At 40.6% G+C, this 13,725-nt stretch overlaps 1 protein-coding gene across 2 annotated transcripts in view; it reads right to left on the bottom strand.

Moving 5' to 3' along the window:
- The window catches only part of CELF2 (CUGBP Elav-like family member 2), a 376,931-nt gene extending 364,139 nt beyond the window's left edge, over positions 1-12,792 (bottom strand). For both annotated transcript variants that reach the window (XM_040595111.1, XM_040595113.1), the window contains exon 1: positions 12,605-12,792. In XM_040595111.1, coding sequence (XP_040451045.1) covers positions 12,605-12,657 — 53 coding nt within the window. In that variant the 5' untranslated portion in view covers positions 12,658-12,792. The remainder of the gene's footprint in view (positions 1-12,604) is intronic.
- Between the last annotated feature and the right edge of the window lie 933 nt (positions 12,793-13,725).

Below are 13,725 nucleotides of genomic sequence, written 5' to 3'. Positions count from 1 at the left end.
ACACTCTTGAAATTGTCAGGACCCTGTCTTCTTGGGTCAGTCTAATCTAATCCTTTACCTCATGGATACGTCTGAATTTATCTTTGATCACTATTGCATCAAGCTCTAGGAATTAAATGAGAATCTTGTTACATTAAAACAAAGTTGTTTATAATCAACCGTGCACAAGCTGTTGGTATGGCTAGCTGCCACACAAATCAAGGTTAAAATAGGCCAGGCTTACAGCTGAAATGTAACTAATATGACATTATTCTTTCAGACATTTGGTTAGGCTGACAAATTTGTAACTCTGTGATTTACACAATGTCCCCATGACATGTGGCAGTACAGCTATTGTGCACACAAGATTTTTATCATGGCAAGGAGGGGGAGAAAGTCTACATTTTCCTAATGCAAATCTTTTCCATAACAATTTCAGAACGCATGCTGGCTTGCTAAAGTATACAATTTACCTATCTGAGAGTACATGAAGTTCAAATGGTGATGGATAATTATTTTAATGCAATACAAAATTACCCTGTGGAACTCATCGGTCTAGAAAGTGGTTAAGATACCATGTATAATACTGTTAAATAAAAGTATATTCTTTAGTAACACAAGGCTTGAAATATTTATCTTTTCTTTTGACTCACACACTGCATCAATAAAGTAAATGCTGTTAGAATTCAGTACCAGGAAAGAAAATTCAATTAGTAGGATTTTAACACTCTTGTATAACACAGGAAATGTCTCATGGGATCAGACGGGAGTTTGCTTTATATGACCTTCCATCCCTAAGAGGTACAAAAAGCCTGCACAGATAGGGATATGCTGCCAAATAAGGGAAGATTCTTCTCAGCCTCAGATAGTAGCAGGCCAGAGCGCGAGGACTTCCATCCTTCCCCATCCATTTTAATCCTATCTAATTGTAGATATCCTCAGCATCCATAAAAATAATTTCCAATTCCAAGTATTTGCCCTCCATGGTATCTACTGGCACAGTACCCTGCTAGCTAATTGTCATGTGGGTTATTGGTTTCAAATCCCTCACGAGATTTTTTTTTCTTCCCCTTTGTGTTATGACAAAATTCAAACAACAAAAGCCTAAATGACCGTTTCTGGGAAGTGCTTACTATTCTGCACAACTCTCTGCCTCCGTAATTAAGCACTCCTCCTAAGGAAGTCTTTCTAGGTCTGAAATTATTAGCTTAACTGTTGCTCAGTTAAAGCACATTTTTTACCATTTTCCTGAAGGAATTCAAAATTGGCCGCTGCTACTGAGAAGATACAAAGATACCATCTATAGGTAACTACTCTGTTCCAGATCGTCACATCTTTAGAAACCATCATACATACTGATTATACAGCTTCCTCCCTGCAAAGCTGATTTTATTCACTGGTGCCACACTAAGCTTCCAGCTGCTGAAGAAATAACAAATGCCCAACCCTTTGCTGCTGAACCAGTTCTGCTTTCCCATCCTACTTTCACCATGTAGGTTTGTGCAAACTTCCTGTGTGGTCTGACGGCTGTTACGTGTTATAAGAACAAATGGGGGTAAAAATAAAAATAAAAAGTGCAGAACTCATTTGTTCCTCCAAATTGTCATGTTTGGTGATGTTGCAGCCTGGAGCCCAACACTGTTTCATGTCCAAATCACAAGCTCACTGTATACATGGCTCATTTTCATCAACAGAGCTTGTGTTCCCCTGTTGTTATAGACTGTATTTTCATAACAGCTGCTTAAATTCAATCCACAACCTGAACTGCCAATACACAATGTACAATCAACCCTGTAATATCTTGCAGAGTTTAATGGGAAAACAAGGCAATGATTAGTACAGTCAGCTTAATACAGGTACACAGTACATTCAGGCTAGGTTTCTGTACATTACAGGACATTTTGTTTTCAGGTGGCTTATTTCTCTTAAACACTAACAATGATGGGGTTTTTTTTCTGGAAATTAACTGAAGTCCTTTCCTAGGACTTTTCTGCTATGATGCTTGCCCAGTAAACATCTGTAACTGGCAAAAATAATTCTGGCAAAGGTAACTTCTTATCTGCATGTAAATAGGATAAAGTTATGCCTCCTGGAATTGGACCTGCAGCTTCATCCATGCTCATTCTTCCTGTTGCCTTTACTCAACCACACCAATGCGAACAGCATCAATTATCTTTGTGGTGGATCAAAGTCTTTGAATTTTGTCACTGCAAGAATAATTACCTATTTTTGTTGTTGGATGCTCTGCTGTGCACGGTTGTACAGTATCTACAGATAAGAGAAGAAAGGCTGCAAAGTGCAACAAATGCATACCAGCCTCATACCAACAGAAAAATTCAGATTGCAGCTTACAATAGAAAATATTGTTTGAGGGTACTTTTAAATTAGGCGACCTCTTAATATGAGTAACTTGTTTTTTTTCTGTGGGGTGTGGATAACTGAGATTGCTTTTAAATTTTTATGAGTAGAATGAGAGTTAAGATGGAAAAGAAGACCTCAAAGTCCACATAAAATGTTGATCTATCCAGCTTTGAGGCATCAGGTAACAACACTCAGCAGTTGCACTTGTAAGACTTGCATGCACGATGTAAGCTTTCATTAACCAGAGATGTTAATGAATCTCATGGCAAACAAAGCAACTTACTGCCCATAGATGTAGCAGAAAACAGCAGGGAGATCTGAGCTCAGTCTAAGAGCAGTCCCAGAGCTATATGCGAGAACCACATTGTTCTGGGTTATAGATACAAACTGCTTTTGCAGGAATTAAACAAAAAAAAAAATCCCCTTGCAAAAAAATGGGAAACTTTCAGCTCAAATGAGTAGCAAAAAAAAAAAAAAAAAGTTACTCTACAGCAAGTTTGGTTTCTGCTGTCACCACTTTCCAATGATTCACAGTTGGTATGTAACTTATATAGTTAGTTTACACAGCTTGCCTACAACCTAGGATGTCATAGGTTTAGGTTTATTAATAGATTATGCTAAACTTATTAGTTTACTTGAACACTGACTAAAGAGCAAAGAGGTAGGTCATCTGTTTCTTTCAAACACAGGAAAAAAATTAAAAATTAATGTAACATTCCCAAGAGCTTTTTAGAGTCAAGACTTCAGACAGAGTAAACTGGGCATCAACAGGCTGGAATTAATAAATACAGTAAGTGCTCTGACCAAGGTATTTTTTTCTCCTATTAGATCCAGAAACTTTATGTATAAGAAGAAAGATGTCAAGTCTTCTGCAAAACACATGGGGCCCAACTCCCATTTACCCTAAGTCAGTAGATCTTGCTCAATGAAGCTCTGTCAGTTTGCGTCAGCTGCAAAACTAACCCCAAAAGTCACATAAAAGGCCCTGCCAACTAACTCCTGGACTCAATGAAAGTTTACATCAGCATTTAAATCCTTTTCTCCCTATCACCCCATTTGAGACCTTTAATACCTGTCTCCCCCTTCCAAGCCTGTAATTCATCCCAGGCTACATACATCTTTTATTTGCTGTGTCCAGCCAAAACTTGACCCCAGTCAACAACATTTTGCAAGTCTTGGCAAGGTCAGTTTTTCCAACAAGGAGGAAGTCCAAGGGCTACAGGGACACCCACCAGCCTCAGCAGTTCCAGCTGCTGGTGGGACTGAAATTCTTCCCTAAGACCACACCAGGTGTCATGTTAGTAAACATGCTCAGTAGCTTTACTGACAGGACATGTGAAAAATTAAGGCTCAAGTATGTAACATGGATCATGGACCCTGTATCTCTTGAAGGCAGTTCTTGAAGTCCTCCCAGGGACCCGAAGCCACCTCTGATTAATGAGCAGTAACCAGTTGCTTGCGTAAAGCCAAGATTAATTCCAGCCTAAGAGACTGAGAAATTAAATTCATCCTACAAATGCTTGAATGTGAATTTAGTTTAGAATTTGGTGAACATGAATTTAGTTTAGTTTAGAATTAGGTAGTCTCAGCTTGAAATCTGCCAGTGCCTCCTGGTTCATAATGAATGTAATTGGAAGAGTAGTACCGGGGTGGCACATGTAGTAGATGAATACACTTGTGTGTTTATAGCCTATTCTTTGTGGAGAAAGATCATTAAATCCACATATTTTTCGGAATTGGAATATCTCCTGCTTCAAAGACTCACTTGAAATCCTTTTTATAGTACTTTACTGTTTTCTTTAGGACCTGAAAACCAAGAACACTAAAACTAAAAGTCTTAAAACTAAAGAAAAAACTAATCTCTCCCCCTTTTTACTTTAAAGCTTTCCATAATATCTTAGAAATTCTTGGACAGAATATGCACAATCAAATCACTCAAAAGTCATACCAAGATTTCCAACCACAATTTAAGTTCTGGCTTCATTGATCTACTAATTTAATACATAAATGTAGTCTGCAGTTCAGGCATGTTAAGGAGAGAATCAGTTTTCCACTGCTGAAGACTCTGGCAAAGTTACCTGAACAAGTAAATTATATTTTTAACAGATAAATTTCTCTCTATAAAGCGTTTCTTGAAGATAACCAGCTACAGACAATTTAACTTGACATCTGAAAGGGAAAAGAAAAAGAATGTACCACAACTGACATGGCAGATTTTTCCAATAATCTGAAATCCACACATTCAACAAAAGAGAGAGACATTACAATGTTTGTGATAACCACTGGAGCCTCCCAATGTCTCCCTACCTTTAGATAATCTTCAGTTTTAAAGCTCAGTTGGACACAAAACCAAACAAACAACAAAAAAACCACCACCAACAAAACAACCAACCAACCAACCAACCCACAAACAAACCAAAAAAAACCAGCAGCAAAAATCCAATGTCAACAGGAGTTCAGTAACAAAGTGGTCCACTAATACCAGCTTGGGACCAACTCAAGAACAAGGATCCTATAATGAACAACCAGAATGAACTCTCTCACAGGGGATGCATGGATTTTCCCAAATGAGGAATAAAAACCTGAGAAACCTCTTCCACTTGCATTGAAACATGTGGAAACACATACAATCAAAGACAAAGCATGTGAGAAACTTACATAGAAATGCAATTCACACAAGTTTGGTTTCTTTTTCTTTTATTTCTTTATTAAGGAATATTAAGAGTACGATCAGTAGAAGCATGTTCAGCTGCTCGTATAAAAGAGGGTGGATGGTAACACTCAGGTTACGCTAGGGATTTTTTTTTAGTGTCACAGAGCATTTTTCAGGAGCATTAGAGCTGCTGAAGCCTAAACGGGTTCCTTGGGAGACAGCGATACCTACCAGGCAACACCCACAGGGAACAGTCAGAGCTTTTTCCTTACAGATAAGAAATTCAGCTCCTGCTCAGGTCATGCAAAAGAAAAGCTTCTGGATCTTGAAGCAAGAGAGACTGCAAATCTCCCTCTTTTCACCTTCCTTTGCTCCATCCTTGGTATGGCACCTTGGGGCTAGCAGGGGTGCTGGAGATCTTTAATGAATCTCCCTTGAAGACCATAAAGCCCGTGGAAGTAATAACTACTGGAAGACTTTCATTGCTATGATGACACCCCTCCATGGGGACAGCAGGGTATGCTACTGGTGGCTGGGGCGATGCCACGTGGCACAGGTACTGCCGAACGAAGGCGATGAAACACATCGGAGTAAAGTTGCATGTCAACTAGTGAGGGGATTAGAGAAATGAAGAAGAGCAAGAAATAAGCTTATGAAAAGAATTATTCACATGTGCAGCTATCAGACATGAAAAGAGCAGCTATGCAGAGAAGGAACTGCATACCAAAGGAGAGACTGATCTTGGAGGGGAGCTTATTAAAGCAGAACAGGAACCGAGCTTACGAATTTTTATAAAGGGTTACTGAGCAGAAGCATCACACACACACAAAAAAAAAAAAAAAACAAACCCAAAGGGGAAAAATAAGAAAGCCAAACCCCCAAGCTAAGTGATTTGCCATTAGGGAAAGCTCAGCCAGATCATTCAGCTTTGGGTTCCAGGTTTCAACCAGCTTCAGCCTAAAAAAGTCTTGGAAAAAAGCTGGTGCAATGCAGGCAATTTGACTGGCTTGTCCACAGAGCTGCCTTGCAAAGGCAGAAATATTTAAGAAAGGGTTTTAATAACTGTGCAAGAAATTACTTGTTCTCAGCAGAGTTAAATTCTGGTTTCAGGTAAGTAAATTATTTTTATGAAGGCAGGCGGTGAAAAGCCCAGCCCAAAGCTGAGTCCTCACTGCTGTAGGCTCTGTATGGACAGAGCCGTGCACCTCCATAGCCATGAAAAGTTTATAGTCAAAGTAGATAAGACAGGTATTAACAACTCCATTTTACTGGTGGGAACTGAGGCACACAGAGATTAAGTAACTCATCCAAACTGACACAGAAAGCCTGGGAAAAGCTTGAGATTATACCCTTATCTCTCAAGGCACAATGTAACGCTGCCACTGCCCAGCTACCTTTCTTTCTACAGGCTATTTCTTCCTTGTTTCAGTTCCGCCAAGTGCAGAACTAGACAAAGCTTAACATTTGCATTGGGTTCGTTATGCAAGAGCTGTAGAGATCTGCAGAAGTATGTTAGGACTCTAATTGATTTAAGAGATTATGACGATGAAATGGTAAATGGAAGTCAGTATCATTAAGTAACATGGGTGGGAAAAGATGATACTGTTTTTACCTGCATCCTGCAGCACGTGCATCCATGTAACTGGATGTCACTAATCACCAGTCAGGAATGAGATTTTGGAGTATAATACATGCAGAAACAAAACAACTTCCCCTGCCCCCCCCTCGCTTTCAAAACAAAGGAACCTGGACTTGATGTCTCAACGCCTTAGCAAAGAAACCACTCCAAACAGCTAACACATGTCCCAAAATGTGGATGCAAGACAAACTTACATGTCAAAGAACCCTAAGAGCCCTTCCAGGGCATTGCTTTGTTAGCATAGATGCAACCAGTGTGTCAAACCACAGAATTTATTTGCTCCAAAATGTTGTAGGCTCGAAGTTAAAACTGCAAAACCAGTCAGAGAAATTCATGGAGGAAGAATCCATTGAGACAAAGACATGACTGCTGATATAGGAAGTCCCTGAACTGCAAATCACTGGTGGCTGGGCAAGTGTTACTACGAGCTTACCATCATAGGCTGTTGCTAGGCATCTGTGCTGCTGGTGTGGTAATTCTGTATTACGTTTTAGGGGTTAGGGCAATTTAAACAATTAGGCAAAGGAACATAGCGGCAATGGTAAGTAAACCTCTTTATGAGAGAGCATTCATTTGATTTGGATGGTTAAATCCCCCATAAAGCACCTGGAAGATTTAACAACTCATGTCCAAATGAACAAGATGTAATAAGCTTGTATACAGGCTTGATATGAAAAGTGGATTGTTTTTAGTAAAACAGTGGAGAATAAACTCTTATTGAAAAGAGTGATATTGAATTTTAATCAGGGGAAAATAAAGATGCAAGAATAAATCTGCACAGGCTTAGAGAAGGACTAGATGACTTTTCAGCCATCAACAATGGATGCAGGAGTGTGTTACATCCTAATCTGCTGTTTTCTGTTATCTTTATTTTTCAATCACCCCATACATCCTGCCTTTTTAAGAAAAAAAAAAAAATCAAACCAAGAAAAACTGCCAGTATTGTCCTCTACAAAGTGCAGAGGAAGCACAGATGCAAAAGGTGAAAAAGAATTATTAAACCCCCCATAGTTCAATATAGATGGGCCTAATTTTTAATCCCAGTATTACTCACTTGAATGATTGTAGACTTACACATCCAAACTGAAAGCAGGGAATCCAGACAGTGTTTTGCTGCTCATATTTTACACACCAAAGCTTAGTAATAACCATCATCTCCCTGGCAATTCTCATCTGTGTCATGACTTGGGACTTAGGTGACTCACTAACATCCCTTTCAGGGCCACCTTTGACACACGATCTGGTTTTTTTGAGGGTTAACTGGAAACACATTTTTCAAATGTGTTTTTAGTTATTACAAGATACACACACCCTCTTTTCATGCATTTTTTTAAAGCAAGCATATTGTGGCAATTAGGGGGGAATTTGTATTCTCCACTGACATCTGATAATCCATTATCTGTTTTTCATGTTGGCGATGGAGTCCAGTCCATGTCAGTGGGTGAGACTTTCAGGGCTTGTTTTGTTTTTGAGTAGTGGGTGGAGACAACATTGTTCAGGTCCTCAGAGTAAAGCACACAGAGTAAAGAACAATTTATTTTTTTTTTTACCCAATTTTCTGAACAGTAGTTCTGCCTTGGGGGTCTGTGCACTTAACCAGTCTGTTCAGATATCAAATACAATACAGGATGCCTTATCTGAAGCTTTGCTAAGATGGAAAAGTAAAAGCTAAAACAGGAACAAGACTTGCATCACTGTGATCTCAGTTTATTGTTCTGTGCTGACAACCGAATTTGAGCTGTTGTGTGTACTTTTCTCCCCCCTTCCCCAACTTGAACACCTTGAAGCTATTTAATCCATCTTAATTCACAGGCAATCACAGGAGCAGGCTATGGGGATGAGACTATTTGCCCAAAACGGCTCATAATACAAGCACCAACAAGGCTGAAATTGTTCCTGCTGGACTGACTTGCCAAGCATGAAAAACACTTTTTTCCTGAAAAGCCAAGCCATTTACAGGCTGTTTGGATGGTGTGCATGGTGGGAAAAAGGCATTTTGGAGAGAACACTTGAATTGTACATCCGCCTGACACATGATGTGTTCCAAATAAGATGTTCCCAAGCCTACCAGCCAAGTTGTACAGGCCAGTTCAATAGGACTTGTGGAACTCAGGTCATCTGTATGCAGAGTGGCAGTGCAAGGCTCACTGCTTCACAGACCACGAGCTGACTGCTCATCTGAGCAAAAACTCCTACTCTTTGCTTCAATTTCACCTTGAGGTTGCAAAGTCAAGTTAAAACCAACTTCTTTTTCCCTAGCAATAAGCCATAGAAAGGTCACATACTTCTTCAGACAGGAATGCAAAGGGGTGCAAGGTCTTTCCTGTATAGGTGACTCCCTGCATTTTGCCTTCTTGGAGCCAAATTAAGGGAGAAACACAGCAGAGGAGCCATGCCCTTGAAGGATATTCTTTTTCTTTCTCCCTTCTCTTAGTGACTCTCTTTGCCAGGCTACTGCTCTGCTTTTGCTGTTGCAGGGGCCCAGAGCACAGGCTCTGGCTTCAGAAACAGCAACCAAAGCTGTCCCTGTCACGTACGAGGAACAAAGCCACGTCCCAGAAGTACGGGGAAGTTTGGAACATGGATTAGAGACATCTCTGGTGTTACAACAGCTGATCTTGGTCTCTCTTATGCGCTAGCAAGGCTAGATCCTAACTCCCGTGTCACTTCGGAGACAGACAAACAGGATTTCTGTGTCTGTGGAGGCCTGGGTGAGCACACACCATTGGCTCTGGAGGGTTTTAAAAAGGTCTGAAGTTTTGCCAATCTCTTCTGGCTCCAAGAAATACTACAGGCATGGCACTTATTGTAGTCACACTGTGAAAAGTGAGAAGGCATCTATAAGGGAAGATCAGGCCGCAGTGTGTTAATGTCAAAGCATAGATCTTATGCTGGGAGCTTATCTGAAAAGAGGCAACAGGAGGAGAAAAAAAAAGATAACTCCATGAGCTCTCACAGATTACTTTCCAATAACTTTAATATTCAGATTACTATCAAGAAATCCAGTGAAAGAAAATATTTTCTGGAGTGGGTTTTGTTCTGCACAATGAGCTGTGCTTAGAACCTGGGAGTTCCTCCCCCCCTTGCTGCAATGCGAGCACAGCAGGGCCCAGACTCTCCAGAAAGTATTGCAGCTCTCCTGTCCCACCCCAGGCAGGCACAACCCAAGAGGGAGACCTGGTGTAATATCATCTATACACACACCATATTGCCATTTATTTTAATACCTCTGCTAGCTTTCCCAGCCCTGCTGGGTGAAGTCCAGCAAAATCCCTGGCCACCCCTCAGCACCACCTTCCCCACCCATTAGGCTCCACCACCAGCCACAGCCCTGTCTGTTGTTATATTGTACCTTTTCCTTTATTACCACCTTTATTCAGAGGGCAGAGGACATGCTTCTAGGGGATTTGGGGAGCAGGTCAGAGGAACCAGAGCTCAGCTGAGATGGGGGTAACTAGCACCGAGGCAACCCATAGCTCTCTAAGCCCCGGGGAATTATTAACCTAACGCAATTATTTCTCCCTGCCACCTGCCTCCGCGAGATCTGCATCCTTCCGTCTCTTTCCCAACTAAGCAGGTCTCAAACTGTGAGCGAGTCACAGAATACAGGGGGTGCACAAGGAAAACAAAATAGAGAATTTGCCACTGCAGGACACTACTCCTAAGCTGATCATAGCATTTGCTACAGCATTTCATTTGGGTCTTAAAGAATTGCTTAGCATCACCTAAGAAAAACACAGAGAAACACTCCTCTATTTCTTATAGATATTAGCTACAGGATCTCTTGATACGTGGGGAGACGACACTAAAAATGGTAAGCCCAGAGGCATCAAATAGGCTAGAAACTGGCCTGCAGAAGAGAACTAAAAATCTATAAGGAAAACGTGATGTGGCATTACAATTTAATAAGTCGCAAGCCATATGAGCCGCATGGTGTCTTCTGGCTTTTTTTTTTTTTTTACTATCAGTGATCATTTCGCTTAAATTGCATGCTGCCTTTTCCCGCCTCTTAACTCTCTGCACCACATCACATCTGTACAGAGTTGCTTCTGTAATCACACACAGTAATACATAGAGGAATGTCCAGTAAAATTGACTTAAATCACATCTGTGTCCACACAGCTGTAACCTCCAGATCCACACACAAAGTTGGGAAACTTCAGTCATAGGGGTAAGGGGAAAGTGCCAGGGAGATATTTCTTCTCCAGTCATGCAAACACATCATTTTTTCTAAGAAAACAGGATTCTGTGAGAGAGCAACAATGTCTCCTTCTTAAATCTTCTTGACTTTCAAGTGTTTTGTTTCATCCCTCAACTCAGCAAAATCCTGGCACCACCTGACTTGACTAGCAGAGGAATCAGTAGTCTCCCAGAGCTAGATAAGCTTTTAGAATAATTCCTAGAATAGCTCTTCTGGAGCACACACACTGTAAGACAAGACATAGGGAGCTCTGCAAAAGCACTTTACTGGCACTCACTGGTAATGACTCACAGAAGTCACCCTGGCTCTGGTCCGATGTAGCGTGACCATCACCCCGGGTGCCAATCACAGCCCTGCGCTCCACCATCCCACACAATGCTACATCCCAGCAAACATCCACACCGAAGTTTTGGAAGTCAAATAGAAACTCATCACTCTGTGCTGACAGACCTAAATGACTTTCTTTTTTAAAAAACAAAAACACCAAAACCAAACAAACCCAAAACAATAACAACCACAAAAAACCTTGCAATAAGACTGCTGTACCAAGTCTCATACCGCAGACAAAGATAAAAGATCTCAGTCCACATTCCTACACACAGGCTCAGAAGATGGTCAGAGAAGTTTAAACTTCTGAAAAAGAAAGTTCAGTGCTATGCAAACATGAGGAAAAAAGAAAACCTAGTTATGTAGGTAGACTTTATAGTTTGGCTTCTGAAAGACTTTTTCCTCTTTCAGCTCAGGACACATTTAAGTTCTTTAAAACACTGTAGCAAGAAGCCAAAGTATACTTTAAAATATTATTGTTATTATATATTTATAATAATAGTATCACAAGCCACACACTCCCTCAAAATCCCTGTAATTTACTGCCATAAGAAAAAGATAAAATATGGTATTAGATGCAGCTTCATGTTTTGCATGAGACCTGAGGGAAATGCATTTAACTTTATCTTTACCTAATTTTACAATTTCTCCATCTACATTCCCAGCTGTTTCCAATGTTTTAGAAGTTTCTGCAAACCATCTGCAAAGTTTTCACATGTCCAGATTCTCAATAGGGCAAACCCAAGGCATTTATAGCAGCGTTAAATACGGTCGTTTAACACTGTGGAGCTTTAATACCTGCAGCAGACACTAAGGGTGATTATTTTTTTTCCCCTTAGCCTTCTTTTTAGCCGTTCGAGTTACCATTTTTCACTATTCAAATTAAAAAAAAAACAAAACAATAGCGCTGAAGGTAAAAATCAGGAGCAACTTTTAAGTATCAAACAGATGCCTTAGAGGAACAACGAACTGTGGAAGTTTCAACAATCAAACGGAACGCGCACATTTGTCCCTCTGCCTTCCCCCAGGGCTGTTTCCACTTCTTGATCAACTTTTACGCCGGTGTTCGGTGCTCCGAAGCTCCCCACCGCTGCCCCCGCTGCGCGCGGCGAGGCACGCAGGGAGTTAATCCCGCAGTTCCAGCCGGTGCGAGCCTCTGCTATTGACTCGCATTTACAGAGCAAGCTCTCCCCCCCCCCCCCCAAAAAAAAAAAAAAAAAAAAATCCTGACTGCACTGTAACACCGAGAAGTATATTTTAAAAATCTCCCTCGGGTGTCTCTAAACATCTGCTCAAAGGTTTGCTGTTTCTTAAAAGGGCTCTAATTACCAGAAACTCCTCTTACTTAAGCCCAGGGCTCACATTTCCATTATAACTCAAGCTCCAGTTAATTTAGGGCTAAACCAAAACCTCCTGTACCAAACAGAAGAAAACATAGGCCTACCTTAAAACTTTCCAGCTTTTCAGAGGATCCAAGTCAGAGATTATAGACACCATTGTAGCAACAATAAAATATATATATAGGAAAGAAAGAGAAAAAAACAAAACAAAACACCACAACCACGGCAGGGAAGCCTAACCACAAAAGCAGCAAGTACTCTACTCGGTGTGGGAATGACAACAAACTCAGCACAGCTCTTCCTCCTTCTCAAGCTGATAAGCACTTGTCCCAGCTTCTCTCCACCCCCAAAATCAATCTTGTGCTATATTGCTTCACAGTCCCAGTTTCATTTCTTCACCACTACCTTTCAAAGCCCTTGTAATCTGCTCCAACTGATCAAATTTGACCTTTTTGTAGCCCACTTTATTCCAAGCACAGCCCTCAGTTAAATCTCTCTTTATTAACACCGTCCTTCTTGGCTTTCTTTTGGAACAAACACAGCTCAAGCTTGAAGCCTCCAGTCTTTGCCAGCAATCATTTACAGATTACTGCAAGCTGCAGTCTTCTCCTTTTGGGTATTTTCTTCTACCTTTGCGGTTTGCTTTTATATTATTTTCTGAAGGTTGCTGGGGTCTCCCTTTCTGTGCAGGCTGGAGTTGGGACGCTTTTAGAAAAGGCACTTCCTAATGCAGCTCCTCTCCCACCCTTGCCTCCTCCCCTTACCCCTGCCCTCACACAGGCAGGGAGACACGCACATTAAAAACAGTTCACAACCTTCTGAATATAGAATAATCTGTCTTCCCCCCCCTTTATTTATTTTTTTTTAAAACCTAATAGTTTTGTAAGCTGAAGCTGTGACTGAAAGCAATCTGATTTATAGCAAGACTGCTATTATGGTGGAATAATAAAAAGCCTAATAATGCAAAGACAGATGTAACCCTTTGGATGTTTGAAAGGGGAAGATGTGTCTATACAATTCCATTAAATCCATTCCTTCTTTTTGTTGCTACTTAAAAACAAATAGTAAAGCATCCTCCAGATCACTATGGTGATCTGAAAAGTTGTGTAACTGCCGTTAGTATGTGTTTATTTAGGAAAATCTAGATGATTGGCTTCTTTTGTGTTTCTGTAACACTTTTTGACATTGATTTGTCTGCATTTAAATGTTTCTCTTTTGCATTTTT

The sequence above is a fragment of the Falco naumanni genome, chromosome 5 (assembly GCF_017639655.2).
Source record: "Falco naumanni isolate bFalNau1 chromosome 5, bFalNau1.pat, whole genome shotgun sequence".
NCBI lineage: Eukaryota > Metazoa > Chordata > Aves > Falconiformes > Falconidae > Falco > Falco naumanni.
Note: the sequence above shows the minus strand (reverse complement) of the source record. Positions and strands in the feature narration are given on the sequence as shown.